Source organism: Thalassophryne amazonica, chromosome 16 (genome assembly GCF_902500255.1).
Source record: "Thalassophryne amazonica chromosome 16, fThaAma1.1, whole genome shotgun sequence".
NCBI lineage: Eukaryota > Metazoa > Chordata > Actinopteri > Batrachoidiformes > Batrachoididae > Thalassophryne > Thalassophryne amazonica.
In genome coordinates, this window is record NC_047118.1 from 9,364,767 (window position 1) to 9,384,940 (window position 20,174).

The window sequence follows — 20,174 nt, forward strand, 5'->3', positions numbered from 1 at the left end:
TGCCTCGTACACATGTCGCTACAACCATTTGAGCAGACAAGTGGCAGAAAGACAGAGAGTGCCCTGTGAGAGCCCATTTGATCCCTCTCACGGCCGTTGTCAGCCAAATTCCAGGTGACACACACCAACATCTAATACCGCTCGCGGAGTACTTAGGAAATGTGTGGCCATTCATGCTGTTAGCACGAAAACAGTGAGCAGGTGACCACTTTCAAGTTGGCTGTGAAATTTGTCTAAGTGCCCCCACGACTGTGGCGTTACTAAGAACACGTGGCGTGCCAGAGTGTTGCTCCCCCCACAAAACTTGTGCATGTGTTTCATGCGCTCCCCCCTGCTCCCCCCCCAAAATGTGGCATGCGTGTGGTTCGTGCACCCCCTCCCCACTCTCCACCGCAGGCGAGGCGCCTCTCATCTGATCACATAGTGACACCTTGGTCTGTGTGTTGTGTGGCTTTCTACCAACAGCAGCTTCTGTTGACATCTGTGGTCCTGGATGTCACAGCTGCAGAACACATACCGTGTTTTGATGGACAGGACCTTACAACTGTCCACAGTGAGGCTCGTGTGTGCTTGTTGTCCTCACATGGACATAAAAACGTACGAGGTATCTTATAAAACTAACCAGCAGTTTTCTAAAAAAAAACTATATGGACTTGAATGACATGCGATTACACCAATCATGCTTGAACCCTCGTGCGCATGCGTGAGTTTTTTCACGCGTGTCGGTGACGTCATTTCCCTGTGGGCAGGCCTTGAGTGAGATGTGGTCCCGCCCTCTCGGCTGAATTCCTTTGTTTCACACGCTGCTCGAGACGGCGCGCGTTGCTTTATCAAACTTTTTTCTGGACCTGTGAGGGATATCCGAGTGGACACTATTCGAGAAATTGAGCTGGTTTTCGGTGAAAAGTTTAACGGCTGATGAGAGATTATGGGGTGTTTCTGTCGCTTTAAGGACTTCCCACGGAGCGGGACGTCGCACAGAGCTCCCAGGCGACGCTGTCTGGCTGTTTCGAGCTGAAATCATCCTAATTTTACGTCCTGTTGACCCAGGACGTCGTGAGAGAACAGAGAAGATTCAGAAGAGGCCGGCATGAGGAGTTTATGAGGACATTCCACTGTTAAAGGTCATTTTGTAATGAAAGAACGTGCGCGCAAATTCGCCGAGTCGTTTCCGTGACGACGCCACAAATCTGTGTGCGCCACGACAGGAAAAACACCTCCGTGTTGAAAACCATTTGTAAAATTCAGGCGGCTTTTGATGGCTTTCAACAAGTGAGTAACTGAGAAATTGTTTAACAGCTTGGGCATGTTCCAACTTGAGGTGTTTTTCCTGTCGCGACCCCCCGCGGTCGGGTGCGGCCCGACATGCGACTCTGCCCGCACGTTCTTTCATTACAAAATGACCTTTAACAGTGGAATGTCCGCATAAACTCCTCATGCCGACTTCTTCTGAAAGTTCTCTGTTCTCTGACGTCTTACTGGGTCAACAGAGCCTGAAATGTGGAAGTTTTCAACTTGAAACGGCGAGACGCTGCTGCCTTGAAGCGCAGATCGCCGTCAGGCGCCGTGGGCCGTCCTTACGGCGACACTACCAGACCAAAATCTCTCATCAGCCGTTAAAATTTTCAACGAAAACCAGCTGAATTCATCGAATGGTGTCCACTCAGTTGTGCCTTACAGTTTTGAAAAACTTTTTATCAAACAAAGCAGCAGTCTCTGAGCCATTCCTAAACAATGAAAAAAATCGACAAGAGGGTGGGCGACTCCTCACTCAAAGACTGCCCACAGGCGAATGACGTAACCGACAGGCTTGAAAAAACTCTCGCATGCCCACGAGGGTTCAAGCATGTCTGATGTAATCACACGTGATTCAAATCCATATGGTTTTTGAAAAAAATAATAAGGTCGGATACTTTTCTAATAGACCTCGTATATTGCTTTTGCGACAGGTTGGAGAGCGCGCACAGCACGCACACAACTGACGGACCGTCAGTTCATGTGGGCACGCAGCAGGCGATCTGAATGTCATGTCTGTCTGACAGGACACGTGTGTCCTATGAGCGGCGAGCCGCAGGACTATATGACAAGCCAACAGTGTGACAAATACGCCACTTTCAGTCATGTATCAGCAGAAATATGCCGTAACAAATGCCGTTTGGTCAGTTATCACGGCGCTTTTTTTCCTGGATCCTCAAAATGCAGATTGTCTGGAAATGGCAAAATGTGCCAATGTAGGCAGAAATTATTCAAATGTATAGAATGCACAACGCTGTCCATTGTTTCGTGTGCTGTGAGCTCAGCTGAATCATAGTTAGTTACTCCTGCTGTCACTTTACTGTCCATGAATCAGTCACAATTAAGCTGCATCACCTCGAGCTCTGCACAATGACGCCTGCCACTCTGCCAGCTGAGAATACAGCTTGCCAAACCCACAATGCAAAAGTGAAATCGTAATTACGCTAACAGAAGGAAATGAAAAAATGCAGTGCTAATTCATATGCACATTAATATTGCAGCTTTTAAGGATGAATTTTGAAAAGAGGCTCCATCATCTGCGAAGCACTTTGTAATGTCCTATTAAAACGCATCCGCGCATGTGAGTTCGGCACACTGTCGCTGCGCAACATTTTAAACTTAACATAAAAATCTGATTCAGAACTCAATGTGCTGATGTACAAACTGTGAGATTTGATTAAGTGGAGGTTTAGTTTTGGTTTGTTTTGGCTGTTTTAGGCGGAAGACTAACTTTGCGTAACTTCAGGGACAAAGTAGTACAACATTCATACATTTAATTTTAATAATTTGTAAGTTCTGAAGCTTGACTACAGAAGGCTGCGAGATGAGACCATACTTGCATTATTTCCTTACAAAGATGCTGCACCACTTTCACTCTTTTGGCTGATATGCCATCATGCTGATGGTGCTTAATCTGAGATATGATGACAGCATCACTCCAATCAATCAATTCAATCAATCAATTTTATTTATATAGCGCCAAATCACAACAAACAGTTGCCCCAAGGCGCTTTATATTGTAAGGCAAGGCCATACAATAATTACGTAAAAACCCCAACGGTCAAAACGACCCCCTGTGAGCAAGCACTTGGCGACAGTGGGAAGGAAAAACTCCCTTTTAACAGGAAGAAACCTCCTGCAGAACCAGGCTCAGGGAGGGGCAGTCTTCTGCTGGGACTGGTTGGGGCTGAGGGAGAGAACCAGGAAAAAGACATGCTGTGGAGGGGAGCAGAGATCAATCACTAATGATTAAATGCAGAGTGGTGCATACAGAGCAAAAAGAGAAAGAAACACTCAGTGCATCATGGGAACCCCCTAGCAGTCTAAGTCTATAGCAGCATAACTAAGGGATGGTTCAGGGTCACCTGATCCAGCCCTAACTATAAGCTTTAGCAAAAAGGAAAGTTTTAAGCCTAATCTTAAAAGTAGAGAGGGTGTCTGTCTCCCTGATCTGAATTGGGAGCTGGTTCCACAGGAGAGGAGCCTGAAAGCTGAAGGCTCTGCCTCCCATTCTACTCTTACAAACCCTAGGAACTACAAGTAAGCCTGCAGTCTGAGAGTGAAGCGCTCTATTGGGGTGATATGGTACTATGAGGTCCCTAAGATAAGATGGGACCTGATTATTCAAAACCTTATAAGTAAGAAGAAGAATTTTAAATTCTATTCTAGAATTAACAGGAAGCCAATGAAGAGAGGCCAATATGGGTGAGATATGCTCTCTCCTTCTAGTCCCCGTTAGTACTCTATCTGCAGCATTTTGAATTAACTGAAGGTTTTTCAGGGAACTTTTAGGACAACCTGATAATAATGAATTACAATAGTCCAGCCTAGAGGAAATAAATGCATGAATTAGTTTTTCAGCTTCACTCTGAGACAAGACCTTTCTAATTTTAGAGATATTGCGTAAATGCAAAAAAGCAGTCCTACATATTTGTTTAATATGCGCTTTGAATGACATATCCTGATCAAAAATGACTCCAAGATTTCTCACAGTATTACTAGAGGTCAGGGTAATGCCATCCAGAGTAAGGATCTGGTTAGACACCATGTTTCTAAGATTTGTGGGGCCAAGTACAATAACTTCAGTTTTATCTGAGTTTAAAAGCAGGAAATTAGAGGTCATCCATGTCTTTATGTCTGTAAGACAATCCTGCAGTTTAGCTAATTGGTGTGTGTCCTCTGGCTTCATGGATAGATAAAGCTGGGTATCATCTGCGTAACAATGAAAATTTAAGCAATGCCGTCTAATAATACTGCCTAAGGGAAGCATGTATAAAGTGAATAAAATTGGTCCTAGCACAGAACCTTGTGGAACTCCATAATTAACCTTAGTCTGTGAAGAAGATTCCCCATTTACATGAACAAATTGTAATCTATTAGATAAATATGATTCAAACCACCGCAGCACAGTGCCTTTAATACCTATGGCATGCTCTAATCTCTGTAATAAAATTTTATGGTCAGCAGTATCAAAAGCAGCACTGATGTCTAACAGAACAAGCACAGAGATGAGTCCACTGTCTGAGGCCATAAGAAGATCATTTGTAACCTTCACTAATGCTGCTTCTGTACTATGATGAATTCTAAAACCTGACTGAAACTCTTCAAATAGACCATTCCTCTGCAGATGATCAGTTAGCTGTTTTACAACTACCCTTTCAAGAATTTTTGAGAGAAAAGGAAGGTTGGAGATTGGCCTATAATTAGCTAAGATAGCTGGGTCAAGTGATGGGTTTTTAAGTAATGGTTTAATTACTGCCACCTTAAAAGCCTGTGGTACATAGCCAACTAATAAAGATAGATTGATCATATTTAAGATTGAAGCATTAAATAATGGTAGGGCTTCCTTGAGCAGCCTGGTAGGAATGGGGTCTAATAGACATGTTGGTGGTTTGGATGAAGTAACTAATGAAAATAACTCAGACAGAACAATCTGAGAGAAAGAGTCTAACCAAATACCAGCATCACTGAAAGCAGCCAAAGATAACGATACGTCTTTGGGATGGTTATGAGTAATTTTTTCTCTAATAGTTAAAAGTTTAATAGCAAAGAAAGTCATGAAGTCATTACTAGTTAAAGTTAAAGGAATACTCGGCTCAATAGAGCTCTGACTCTTTGTCAGCCTGGCTACAGTGCTGAAAAGAAACCTGGGGTTGTTCTTATTTTCTTCAATTAGTGATGAGTAGTAAGATGTCCTAGCTTTACGGAGGGCTTTTTTATAGAGCAACAGACTCTTTTTCCAGGCTAAGTGAAGATCTTCTAAATTAGTGAGACGCCATTTCCTCTCCAACTTACGGGTTATCTGCTTTAAGCTGCGAGTTTGTGAGTTATACCACGGAGTCAGGCACTTCTGATTTAAAGCTCTCTTTTTCAGAGGAGCTACAGCATCCAAAGTTGTCTTCAATGAGGATGTAAAAAAAATAGCTACTCTGCACTGTGTTGGTATATGGCATTAGAGAACATAAAGAAGGAATCATATCCTTAAACCTAGTTACAGCGCTTTCTGAAAGACTTCTAGTGTAATGAAACTTATTCCCCACTGCTGGGTAGTCCATCAGAGTAAATGTAAATGTTATTAACAAATGATCAGACAGAAGGGAGTTTTCAGGGAATACTGTTAAGTCTTCAATTTCCATACCATAAGTCAGAACAAGATCTAAGATATGATTAAAGTGGTGGGTGGACTCATTTACATTTTGAGCAAAGCCACTTGAGTCTAATAATAGATTAAATGCAGTGTTGAGGCTGTCATTCTCAGCATCTGTGTGGATGTTAAAATCGCCCACTATAATTATCTTATCTGAGCTAAGCACTAAGTCAGACAAAAGGTCTGAAAATTCACAGAGAAACTCACAGTAATGACCAGGAGGACGATAGATAACAACAAATAAAACTGGTTTTTGGGACTTCCAATTTGGATGGACAAGACTAAGTCAAGCTTTCAAATGAATTAAAGCTCTGTCTGGGTTTTGGATTAATTAATAAGCTGGAATGGAAGATTGCTGCTAATCCTCCGCCCCGGCCCGTGCTACGAGCATTCTGACAGTTAGTGTGACTCGGGGGTGTTGACTCATTTAAACTAACATATTCATCCTGCTGTAACCAGGTTTCTGTAAGGCAGAATAAATCAATATGTTGATCAATTATTATATCATTTACTAACAAGGACTTAGAAGAGAGAGACCTAATGTTTAATAGATCACATTTAACTGTTTTAGTCTGTGGTGCAGTTGAAGGTGCTATATTATTTTTTCTTTTGAATTTTATGCTTAAATAGATTTTTGCTGGTTATTGGTGGTCTGGGAGCAGGCACCATCTCTACGGGGATGGGGTAATGAGGGGATGGCAGGGGGAGAGAAGCTGCAGAGAGGTGTGTAAGACTACAGCTCTGCTTCCTGGTCCCAACTCTGGATAGTCACGGTTTGGAGGATTTAAGAAAATTGGCCAGATTTCTAGAAATGAGAGCTGCTCCATCCAAAGTGGGATGGATGCCGTCTCTCCTAACAAGACCAGGTTTTCCCCAGAAGCTTTGCCAATTATCTATGAAGCCCACCTCATTTTTTGGACACTTATCATGCTTGAAAGTAGGTAGAAGTCTGGTGGTGCCATATCAGGAGGGTATGGGCGGTGGTCAGCTGGCTGGAGACCACACTCATGCTCAGTGTCCTGATTTTTAAAAATAAAACTCAGTCCCACATCATGATCAGGTTTCCTGGGTTTTTGGTCTTAATAGCTTTGCGGTGCTGCCTCAAAAAGCTGGTATCACTGTAACACCTTCCACACAGAAAAAATAATGCTGGCTTTTTAGTTTTATTTTATATTGCTTACTTACTGAATTTTTTTAATTTTGAGGGAGTGAGAGGACTCAGTGGATTTCCTCCTTGTCTCTCACTCAGAGTGATGGATTTCCAGCACTCATCCTTTGGATGGAAACCAGAGATTCAGTTGACTCTTGACCTTCACCACACTGTGAACATGATCATTGTTTTCCTGTGTGGCTGTAGTCTGTGGAAGACTCTATTGCTGGAGCTTCATCCCTCTGCTGTAGCAATCACATTTTCAGCACAACAACAACAAATATGGTGTACCTCCCCTCAAGTCAAGTTTCCCAGGAAGGTTTTCTGGAAATTATTGGATTCCCCGCTGTGTAGCATACTGCTATTTATGCCTTGTTATTTTGACATGGCATGTACTACTAATGGACTTTATTGAAGAAAACTAACACCAGTTCACATCACCATGTGGGCAATTCCATGTTGCAGAAGCATTTTGGGTTGTCCCCCCCAGGACTAAACCAAACCAACTTTTTTAGGTTCCTTAGATGACCCCAAAACACAATCAGGATGTTCCCAAAAATAAAAACTGGCCTCAAGCCAGTTATCCAAGATAGCATCCAAGATGGCCACCAAATTATTATTTTTTTTTTTCACTAAAACACCAATGATTTCTGTTGTTATTAAGTCTATTGTTTGTTCCTATTTTGTAGTTTAATGATAAGGGTCTATTGGTGGCCATTTTGGACGCCATTTTGAGTCTTAAACCCATGAATGAATTTAGTTTAGGCACAAATGAGTTTGCTGTGACCTGCGTTGGTCTTCTCTTTGAATCTCTGTGATATTTAAGTTGTTTATATGTTGTGTAAAGGTGTTTTAGAGAAAAAAAAAAAAACCCTGTTTTGGCAGCCATCTTGGATAACTGGCTTGAGGCCAGTTTTTATTTTTGGGAACATCCTGATTGTGTTTTTGGGTCATCTAAGGAACCTAAAACAGTTGGTTTGGTTTAGTTCTGGTTGGGGGGGGGGGGGGGGGGTGCAAAGGTAGTTGTCATAGCTCCCCTAGTATTTTTTTTTTTTTTTTTTTTTTTAGAATTTCGGGAGAATAGTGTTTGAAATTGTAAGGGCAAATATTCACTTGTGCAGAAAGTAATTTCAGTTACCATGATGCAGTGAAGGTTAGCTATACCATGACAGGTTCCCATCAAAATGTGAATCAATCAATCAATCAATTTTTTTTTATATAGCGCCAAATCACAACAAACAGTTGCCCCAAGGCGCTTTATATTGTAAGGCAAGGCCATACAATAATGATGTAAAACCCCAACGGTCAAAACGACCCCCTGTGAGCAAGCACTTGGCTACAGTGGGAAGGAAAAACTCCCTTTTAACAGGAAGAAACCTCCAGCAGAACCAGGCTCAGGGAGGGGCAGTCTTCTGCTGGGACTGGTTGGGGCTGAGGGAGAGAACCAGGAAAAAGACATGCTGTGGAGGAGAGCAGAGATCAATCACTAATGATTAAATGCAGAGTGGTGCATACAGAGCAAAAAGAGAAAGAAACAGTGCATCATGGGAACCCCCCAGCAGTCTACGTCTATAGCAGCATAACTAAGGGATGGTTCAGGGTCACCTGATCCAGCCCTAACTATAAGCTTTAGCAAAAAGGAAAGTTTTAAGCCTAATCTTAAAAGTAGAGAGGGTGTCTGTCTCCCTGATCTGAATTGGGAGCTGGTTCCACAGGAGAGGAGCCTGAAAGCTGAAGGCTCTGCCTCCCATTCTAGTCTTACAAACCCTAGGAACTACAAGTAAGCCTGCAGTCTGAGAGCTAAGTGCTCTATTGGGGTGGTATGGTACTACGAGGTCCCTAAGATAAGATGGGACCTGATTATTCAAAACCTTATAAGTAAGAAGAAGAATTTTAAATTCTATTCTAGACTTAACAGGAAGCCAATGAAGAGAGGCCAATATGGGTGAGATATGCTCTCTCCTTCTAGTCCCCGTCAGTACTCTAGCTGCAGCATTTTGAATTAACTGAAGGCTTTTTAGGGAACTTTTAGGACAACCTGATAATAATGAATTACAATAGTCCAGCCTAGAGGAAATAAATGCATGAATTAGTTTTTCAGCATCACTCTGAGACAAGACCTTTCTGATTTTAGAGATATTGCGTAAATGCAAAAAAGCAGTTCTACATATTTGTTTAATATGCGCTTTGAATGACATATCCTGATCAAAAATGACTCCAAGATTTCTCACAGTATTACTAGAGGTCAGGGTAATGCCATCCAGAGTAAGGATCTGGTTAGACACCATGTTTCTAAGATTTGTGGGGCCAAGTACAATAACTTCAGTTTTATCTGAGTTTAAAAGCAGGAAATTAGAGGTCATCCATGTCTTTATGTCTGTAAGACAATCCTGCAGTTTAGCTAATTGGTGTGTGTCCTCTGGCTTCATGGATAGATAAAGCTGGGTATCATCTGCGTAACAATGAAAATTTAAGCAATACCGTCTAATAATACTGCCTAAGGGAAGCATATATAAAGTGAATAAAATTGGTCCTAGCACAGAACCTTGTGGAACTCCATAATTAACTTTAGTCTGTGAAGAAGATTCCCCATTTACATGAACAAATTGTAATCTATTAGACAAATATGATTCAAACCACCGCAGCGCAGTGCCTTTAATACCTATGGCATGCTCTAATCTCTGTAATAAAATTTTATGGTCAACAGTATCAAAAGCAGCACTGAGGTCTAACAGAACAAGCACAGAGATGAGTCCACTGTCCGAGGCCATAAGAAGATCATTTGTAACCTTCACTAATGCTGTTTCTGTACTATGATGAATTCTAAAACCTGACTGAAACTCTTCAAATAGACCATTCCTCTGCAGATGATCAGTTAGCTGTTTTACAACTACCCTTTCAAGAATTTTTGAGAGAAAAGGAAGGTTGGAGATTGGCCTATAATTAGCTAAGATAGCTGGGTCAAGTGATGGCTTTTTAAGTAATGGTTTAATTACTGCCACCTTAAAAGCCTGTGGTACATAGCCAACTAACAAAGATAGATTGATCATATTTAAGATCGAAGCATTAAATAATGGTAGGGCTTCCTTGAGCAGCCTGGTAGGAATGGGGTCTAATAAACATGTTGATGGTTTGGATGAAGTAACTAATGAAAATAACTCAGACAGAACAATCGGAGAGAAAGAGTCCAACCAAACACCGGCATCACTGAAAGCAGCCAAAGATAACGACACGTCCCTGGGATGGTTATGAGCAATTTTTTCTCTAATAGTTAAAATTTTGTTAGCAAAGAAAGTCATGAAGTCATTACTAGTTAAAGTTAATGGAATACTCAGCTCAATAGAGCTCTGACTCTTTGTCACCCTGGCTACAGTGCTGAAAAGAAACCTGGGGTTCTTATTTTCTTCAATTAGTGATGAGTAGAAAGATGTCCTAGCTTTACGGAGGGCTTTTTTATAGAGCAACAGACTCTTTTTCCAGGCTAAGTGAAGATCTTCTAAATTAGTGAGACGCCATTTCCTCTCCAACTTACGGGTTATCTGCTTTAAGCTACGAGTTTGAGAGTTATACCATGGAGTCAGACACTTCTGATTTAAAGCTCTCTTTTTCAGAGGAGCTACAGCATCCAAAGTTGTCTTCAATGAGGATGTAAAACTATTGACGAGATACTACAGAGTTTAGGTAGCTACTCTGCACTGTGTTGTTATATGGCATTAGAGAACATAAAGAAGGAATCATATCCTTAAACCTAGTTACAGCGCTTTCTGAAAGACTTCTAGTGTAATGAAACTTATTCCCTACTGCTGGGTAGTCCATCAGAGTAAATGTAAATGTTATTAAAAAATGATCAGACAGAAGGGAGTTTTCAGGGAATACTGTTAAGTCTTCTATTTCCATACCATAAGTCAGAACAAGATCTAAGATATGATTAAAGTGGTGGGTGGACTCATTTACTTTTTGAGCAAAGCCAATAGAGTCTAATAATAGATTAAATGCAGTGTTGAGGCTGTCATTCTCAGCATCTGTGTGGATGTTAAAATCGCCCACTATAATTATCTTATCTGAGCTAAGCACTAAGTCAGACAAAAGGTCTGAAAATTCACAGAGAAACTCACAGTAACGACCAGGTGAACGATAGATAATAACAAATAAAACTGGTTTTTGGGACTTCCAATTTGGATGGACAAGACTAAGAGACAAGCTTTCAAATGAATTAAAGCTCTGTCTGGGTTTTTGATTAATTAATAAGCTGGAATGGAAGATTGCTGCTTATGATTGAATGATTTGGGCTTGTTTTCTATCTATTGCATAAACAGAATTTTCATCCTCTGCATACGCTCTGCATAAGCATATTATTGTTTTGTGTTAATGAGAACATTGCACACCTCAGTTGAAGTGAGAAATTGATTGCCAGTACTGCACCTGCTTTGGCCCAGAAATCATAAAAATACCAACATAACCTATTAAGCTGTAAAATGATAAAATATGGTAATTACCAGTCTAAGTACATTGTTTTATCAGCAGAAAATTGTTTTTTGTAACTTTTTAATATAGAGTGACATACTGTAATGTCAGTCATGTAACATCAGTCAACCTTCCTTTTCTCTCAAACATTCTTGAAAGGGTAGTTGTAAAACAGCTAACTGATCATCTGCAGAGGAATGGTCTATTTGAAGAGTTTCAGTCAGGTTTTAGAATTCATCATAGTACAGAAACAGCATTAGTGAAGGTTACAAATGATCTTCTTATGGCCTCAGACAGTGGACTCATCTCTGTGCTTGTTCTGTTAGACATCAGTGCTGCTTTTGATACTGTTGACCATAAAATTTTATTACAGAGATTAGAGCATGCCATAGGTATTAAAGGCACTGCGCTGTGGTGGTTTGAATCATATTTATCTAATAGATTACAATTTGTTCATGTAAATGGGGAATCTTCTTCACAGACTAAGGTTAATTATGGAGTTCCACAAGGTTCTGTGCTAGGACCAATTTTATTCACTGCACTGTTGCACTGTTTCTTTCTCTTTTTGCTCTGTATGCACCACTCTGCATTTAATCATTAGTGATCGATCTCTGCTCCCCTCCACAGCATGTCTTTTTCCTGGTTCTCTCCATCAGCCCCAACCAGTCCCAGCAGAAGACTGCCCCTCCCTGAGCCTGGTTCTGCTGGAGGTTTCTTCCTGTTAAAAGGGAGTTTTTCCTTCCCACTGTCGCCAAGTGCTTGCTCACAGGGGGTCGTTTTGACCGTTGGGGTTTTTACGTAATTATTGTATGGCCTTGCCTTACAATATAAAGCGCCTTGGGGCAACTGTTTGTTGTGATTTGGCGCTATATAAATAAAATTGATTGATTGATAATTATGCAATCATTCAGTTCATTCAGTTTTCATTTTCAGTTTTGACCTTGTCCCTGTCTTCCACAAGATAGGAACACTCAGGGGCTATGTGTTTTAAGTCCTGGTCTCAAAAGGCCTGCTTCCTCTCTGAATGTAACGTCAGTCACTGTGGAATTGCTCATGTGTACTTATGTTAACAACAGCATATGCAGTCACGTTAACTACCGTTGGTCTCTTTCTCTTTTCTCTCTCCCTTACACATTGCATTTATAAATTTTATGTAAATTAAAATTTTCAGTTTCAATTTATTTTCATTTATATAGCGCCAAATCACAACAGAGTTGCCTCAAGGTGCTTCACATAAGTAAAGTCTAACCTTACTAAACCCCAGAGCAGCAGTGGTAAGGAAAAACTCCCTGTATGTATGTGTACTTTATTGATAAGCATCATCTGTGACAATAAACTAATATGGAAGAGAGAAAACTAACATGAAGCATTCGAGATGCACAAAGCATCACTAACATCCCTAGCATTAACTGGATGTGGTTAGTGTCAGCCACCGTTATTGTGACTGCATATACTAACCACTGATCACTTTCTGTTCAATACAGGCTGTTAATAGTTAGGTGCACCATGTCAGCTTAACAATACCAGGTATAACTAGTTGCACGCTCCACACTAGAAAATCTTGTAATTCCCAAGCCCCAACCTGGTGCTGAGGAATTAAGCCAACGTAGAGGTGGTAAATCTTGTAGTTCCTTGGGCTCTAAAAGAATCACTCCCATAGAACCCCATGTTAAATTGTCCAACTGTTCAGCAGAAATAAACACGCTTTCACCCTCATACAAAAAAAAAAAAATGCTTTGATCTCTGGTGTTTTTTTTCCCATTTGGAGTGTTTTTTTAATAACACCATAGTTTTAAGCTATTGTAAACTATAAAATTATGAATAATTACCTTTGGGCATGGTCACATTGATTGATAATGAGTATTTGAGTCCATTGCCCCACTAGTAGAGGTGGCTGCTAACTGCTGTGGACTTCACTGTGTTTGCCCTTTCTGAGCACTTATAAATATCTGAGATAATACAGCACAGTTTGCAGTGCAGTTAAATGTACCAATGGACCATCTGAGAAGTGTGTGCTCCACTGTTTCTGTTAAAGAAAATTTCAGTACTATTAAATTTGTATGTTATCACTCAGGGGCCAAGGGGACGCCCACGCTTCTACCGATAGATGATTGCTTTCTTGAGGTGGACATGGACCAGTTGTCTGCCCGGGTGGTTGGAAATGCAGGACCCCAGATGGTTCTGTGCTGTCATGGATGCGACAAAGCACAGCATCACTGCAAGTGCCCAGACTTCGCTTGTCGATACAGTAGTGTTCAGAATAATAGTAGTGCTATGTGACTAAAAAGATTAATCCAGGTTTTGAGTATATTTCTTATTGTTACATGGGAAACAAGGGACCAGTAGATTCAGTAGATTCTCACAAATCCAACAAGAACAAGCATTCATGATATGCACACTCTTAAGGCTATGAAATTGGGCTATTAGTAAAAAAAAGTAGAAAAGGGGGTGTTCATAATAATAGTAGCATCTGCTGTTGATGCTACAAAGTCAAAACTATTACGTTCAAACTGCTTTTTTAGCAATCCTGTGAATCACTAAACTAGTATGTAGTTGTATAACCACAGTTTTTCATGATTTCTTCACATCTGCAAGGCATTAATTTTGTTGGTTTGGAACCAAGATTTTGCTCGTTTACTAGTGTGCTTGGGGTCATTGTCTTGTTGAAACACCCATTTCAAGGGCATGTCCTCTTCAGCATAAGGCAACATGACCTCTTTCAAGTATTTTGACATATCCAAACTGATCCATGATACCTGGTATGCAATATATAGGCCCAACACCATAATAGGAGAAACATGCCCATTTCGTGATGCTTGCACCACCATGCTTCACTGTCTTCACTGTGAACTGTGGCTTGAATTCAGAGTTTGGGGGTCATCTCACAAACTGTCTGTGGCCTTTGGACGCAAAAAGAACAATTTTACTCATCAGTCCACAAAATATTCCTCTATTTCTCTTTAGGTCAGTTGATTTGAAATTGTATCCTCTTCTGCACATGTCTTTTATTTAACAGAGGGACTTTGCGGGGGATTCTTGCAAATAAATTAGATTCACACAGTCGTCTTCTAACTGTCACAGCACTTACAGGTAACTCCAGACTGTCTTTGATCATCCTGGAGCTGATCATTGGGTGAGCCTTTGCCATTCTGGTTATTATTCTATCCATTTTGATGGTTGTTTTCCATTTTCTTCCATGTGTCTCTGGTTTTTTTTGTCCATTTTAAAGCACTGGAGATCATTGTAGATGAACAGCCTATAATTTTTTGCACCTGCGTCTACGTTTTCCCCTCTCCAATCAACTTTTTAATCAAACTACGCTGTTCTTCTGAACAATGTCTTGAACGTCCCATTTTCTTCAGGCTTTCAAAGAGAAAAGCAGGTTCAACAGGTGCTGGCTTCATCCTTAAATAGAGAACAGCTGATTCACACCTGTTTGTGCCAAAAAATTGACGAACTCACTGACTGAATGCCACACTACTATTATTGTGAACACCCCCTTTTCTACTTTTTTTTACTAATAGCCCAATTTCATAGCCTTAAGAGTGTGCATATCATGAATGCTTGGTCTTGTTGGATTTGTGAGAATCTACTGAATCTACTGGTACCTTGTTTCCCATGTAACAATAAGAAATATACTCAAAACCTGGATTAATCTTTTTAGTCACATAGCACTACTATTATTCTGAACACTACTGTATTAGCACCATTAACACAAATTAGCAGGTATGGAGAAGTTTGTAATTGTTACTCAGCAGTTACTGAGCCAATATGAAGGTCATAATTTTTAGTGGCAGAATCCAGCAGTTATTAAAACCTCTGTCCAGCTTTAGTTTGTTTAGTAGCTCTGAGATGACCATGTGTTTGGGCTTCATTCATCCTGCCGGGGTTACGTTGATGTTGCCCACGCTCCGTCCTTTTGGCCGGGCGTTGGGCGGAGTCAGGCACTGCTAATGTAACAAGGTGAAGTCCAGATTGAAAAGATGTTCTTACTGGCTTGGCTAGTGGACAGTTTCACTTTGGCTGACCTGGTAGAACCTTAGCCTCAAGTACAAGCAATCTGGTGTTCAGATCCCACTGTGGCCACAAAGATATGTCACTTGGTCACTAAAAATGGCAGTATTTGGGACAGCATTATTTAAATGTTGAACCGGTGTTGCAGACTGAACGGTCCACCCTGCTTCCACTGCGCATGCATCATTTTGGAGCATCAACAGCTCATCTGAGACAGAGTTTCTTCTCCCAAAGCGATCAAGTTGATTAATGGGATTATTAACCATCAGATGACAAGGTAAAACCTTTTAAATCATTCTGAAATCAGTTTTAAGCAGAAACGAGGCAGTTTTAAGCAGGAATGAGGCGATATTCGGTGATGCTTTGAAATGACCGACTTGCAGTGAATGCAACAGCTAGCAGCTCGTGTAGATTAACCATATTTCTACCACAGCCAGGTGAAACCTGGGCATCTCCTTGGCCTTCTCTAGTTGCTGGGGCCCTCAGTGCCTTCCTGTTGGATCATGCCCAGAAAAGCATGTCACACAGCCAAAATGCTCGTGTCACAGACTGAATGGCCCCCCCACCCCCCTAAAAAATTGGTCCACCCTGCCTCCACTGTGCATTTGGGACCACAGCAGCTCGTCTGAGATGGACGCGCTTCACCCAAAGCGATCAAAAGGAATACAGTGGTCCCTCGTTTAGTGCAGGAGTTATGTTCTAAAAATAACCTGCAATAGGCCAAATCCGTGAAGTAGTCAGTGTTATTTTTTTACAATTATTATAGACGTTTTAAGGCTGTAAAACCCCTCACTACACACTTTATACACTTTTCTCGAACAGGCATTAACATTTTCTCACTTTTCTCTCGTGTGTAAACACTCTCAAAGTTCAAACCTTAGTAGAAAAATAAGACCAACCTGTTTTCAGGCCCAAACATTTTTTTGAGAAATAAAAATAGAATGTTTTCTTACAAATAATTATGATGGCTTTTAGAACTAACAAATTTATTTTTAACGATCAACCTACGAGGTTGGACACATAAGAAATTATTAATAGTGACTGACCAGTATTTCACAGTTCCTCTGACGGCGCCTCTTCGTCCTGGCGCCGCGTCTTTTTCCACCGAGTCATACCTCGGTGCAGGTGTCTTTTTTCGAGTGAAGAACACAGTTATGGGTAGTTGTTGGTGCTCTTTTTTTCTTCTGGGCGAGAAGATTCTTATAAACAGACACGCAGGACACAATGCATGTACTCTCCCTTCGCGGTGCCGCGACCGGCCTGCTTGATGAGGACGCAGAACACAATGCGCTGTAAAAAAAAAAAAAAGCATGCAAAGCACGCGAAACTGCGAGGCCGCGAAAGGTGAACCGCATTATAGTGAGGGACCACTGTAATGGGATTATTAACCATCAGATGACAAGGTAAAACCTTTTAAATTATTCTAAAGTCACTTTAAAGCAGAAACGAGGCCCTTTTAAGCAGATGGTCAGTGAATTCAGCTCGTGCTGCTGCTGCACTCTGATCGCTTCCTCCGTCTTTTATGATGAAATAATGCTGAATTTGTGTGGAAATGATTGTTGTGCAAAAGCTGAACCGCGGCTAATGATGCATGCGTAGTGAAGGCAGGGTGGACCGATTTTTATGGGGGGGACCGTTCGATCTGCGACACCGACGCTTCAAAAAACCAACAGGTGACGTCCTGGAGGGTTTGTCCAGTATACAGTCAATGATGATTCCTCAAAAACCTTCATCTCTGTTAAATATGATCTGGCATCTTAGAGACTGTAAAAAATAAATATTTGTTCAGCAGCAAAGTAGAGTCCAATACAAAGTGTCTGTGCATGTGATCCCACTGCTTATTCCGCTCTCTACTCTCCAGAAATGGCTCCTCATTTCACACTGTAAAAATCAATTTGAGCAGCAGTGAGTTTCATTTCCTCCAACAGCTCAGCCCAACCAAACGAAGGCACAATTCTCTTTTTTCTTAGTGTTCTCATTTAATGTTTCATTTGTCTGTCAGGGTCATAGAAGCAATGATACTCCAAATGTAATCTGACCGAAAAAATCGACTACCATCCGCATCCTGACGAGCTAGATACAAAAAGGAAAAAGGTTTAAAAAATTCTGTTGCCCTAATTTCAGGAATTCTCAGATCAATGCAGAATTGGATTCTGAGATTTACACATTTTAAATCTCACCTCATCTTGCCTGTTTCTGTTTGCTCAGCTCCAAATATGTTTCTGCTGTTAATGCAACGCTTGCCAACAACTAAATGTTTAAATAAACCAAAGGCGGAGTTATTGGAGCATCTTAATATCTCCTTAAGTTCTGGCTGCTGTCCTCACTCACACTTAAAGTGGGTCACGTTAGTTCAGTGCTGACTGCAGTTATATTTAGACACTGTGATTCCTTCAAATTGGCACAGTGATACAGGATGGAATATTACTGTGGATATTGTGTTTTTGTGTGTGTGTGGGGGGACAAACAAACAAAGTGTTTTAAATGTGTGTTTAGTTTCAGACCCTGTACGGACACGTGTTGACCCGGTGTACGCCGCCTTGCGATACGGGACGTCCTTGGCACAGATGAGTCACTCCAGTTTTGGCAGTTTGTCAGAGTCACCAACACGCAGCCTGGTATGACATCATTGCCCTCAGGGTGTGGTCAGAGGACAGTTCAGTCCTTCCAAAATAAGTTCTAAAATTATTCTATTTGTCATCTTCCTGATGCACTCTTGAGATTAAAGTAAATCATTTTTGGTTGTTTAGAAAAACAATATACAGTCTGGTCCATAGGTATTTGGACAGTAATCCAATTTTTCTTATTTTGACCCTGTGTACCACCACAGTGGAGTGAAAAAATAAACAACTGGTTTCCATTTAGGAATTATAGTAATTTATACACTGTGTATAGTCCCTCCATTTTCAGAGGCCATGAGTAATGGGACAAACTACATAGGGTATTAGCAATTCTGTGAATACAGTTCATCACTTTTGCAGCCAGTTTTCTTTCCACAAGTCAGGGGATGGATACATACACATTTCTGAATCACTTAAGTATTGAAATTAATTTAGTACATCAGAAACACAAACTGTATGGTACTGTATGGTGAATCTGTCTGCAGTAGGTACTCCTCAAAAACTGAGTGACTGTACAAGAAGGAAGAAAACAAGTGAGGAAAGCCACCAATACATCCACAGCATCTCTGAAGGAGTTATAGGTTTCCTTGGATGTAATTGAAGAAACTAGCGATAGTGCAACGTTTGCTTATTGGCTTCATGGTGGAGTGGAACAGAGGATTTTATTTTATTTTATTTTTTTTGAAAAAAAAAAAAAACAGTTTGACGGTAAGCATGTGGGAGACTCAAGTCTAGATTTGAGCCATTCCCTTTTATGAAAGTTCTTCTCTATTCCACTCCACCATGAACCTGTGAGTATTCAACAGGCCAGATTTGTCCAATGCACAATCTATCCAGTCGCATACACAGAAGCCTGTACTTCCTGCGGAGTTGTCATGTGTGCCTTGGTGGCTTCCCTCACTATTCTCATTTTTGCATGGTCACTTAGATTTTGAGAACTGCCTATTCAGCACAGATTTACCATACAGTACCATGCTTTTTATTTTTTTAATGACTGAAGTAAATTAAGTCCAAGACATAGTCAGTGAATTAGAAATGATCATGTATCCATCCCCTGACTTGTTTGAAGAAAACTGGCAATAAAACTGATTATTTATGTGCATTACATATAATGTGTATTACTTGATGTCAATTTTCTGGATTGCCACATGTATGAGATGTCTATGGATGGTACAGAATACTGCTGCCAGAGTTTTGACAAAATCCAGGAGGTTTGACCACATCACACCCATTCTGACTTCCCTTCACTGGCTCCCTGTGACTCTAAGAGTAGATTTCAAGGTTTTGTTTTTGTTTTGTTTTGTTTTGTTTTTTTTTTGCTGACATAGAAGGCTATCAATAGACATGCACCCAACTATCTTGCTGAACTTGTTAAGCCTTATGTGCCTCCTCGTACCCTGCAGTCACTGGATGCAGTCTTGCTCTGTGTCCCAAGAGTTAAGAAGAAGTCAGCAGGTTTTAGAGCCTCATCCTGCCATGCTTCTACCTTGTGGAATAGCCTGTTGGGATTTGAAAGGCAACTTCCATTGACTCTTTTAATACTAGTCTTAAAACCGATCATTAGTTTTATGGTTTTTAGGTTATTTTAATTATTTTGCTTCTACAAAATGGGTTTTGTGGTTTTAATTGGTTTTATTCTCTGATGTGGGGATGTTTGTTTAATGTTTACTTTGAGTTTTTCGTCATTTAAAGTGCTTTAGAAATGTATTATTATTTCACCAAAGTGTGTCTTTACATGCAACCTATCATCTTTTTCATATTTTTATCTAATTTATATCAAGTTGAAAAGATTTGCTTTCAGTTCGAGTTTAAGGAGGATAATTTTAGAAATTCAATTATAGATGCCTGAATTACTTTTTGTGTTTGAAATGGCATAAACAAATGAAATTGTGTAAAAGCCCAAGGGGGTGGGGGTGAATAATTTTGCTCATTCTGAGACGATGAAAACACGCCGATTCATTGTTGCAACTAATTATAAACCAATAAACAGATAGTTATGAATGCTATATTGTATTTCTGCTCATAATCATACATGCTACAGCTTTAAAGGTTGCAAGCATTCCCCTTATGTGAGAACACGCTTCCTCTTTAGTGCAGCATATGGTTAAGTGTTATAATTGTGCAGCAGGGTATTGCCTAAGAGCAGAATTTGCATACAGTAACATTGCTCTCCCTCTTTGCATCATTAAGCCCAGCATGTCAATCTCTTCAAAATGCCGAAGTCTTCCTTAAATACACCCTGCATTCATTAAACCAGCCAGCC

The 20,174-nt window shown here is 40.6% G+C and overlaps 1 protein-coding gene across 2 annotated transcripts in view; it reads left to right on the forward strand.

Annotated features, from left to right (window-relative positions):
* Nucleotides 1-20,174, forward strand: part of LOC117528505 (SH3 and cysteine-rich domain-containing protein 2-like) — a 94,631-nt gene that overhangs the window by 57,600 nt on the left and 16,857 nt on the right. For both annotated transcript variants that reach the window (XM_034191146.1, XM_034191145.1), the window contains exon 5: nucleotides 17,787-17,908. In XM_034191146.1, coding sequence (XP_034047037.1) covers nucleotides 17,787-17,908 — 122 coding nt within the window. The remainder of the gene's footprint in view (nucleotides 1-17,786; nucleotides 17,909-20,174) is intronic.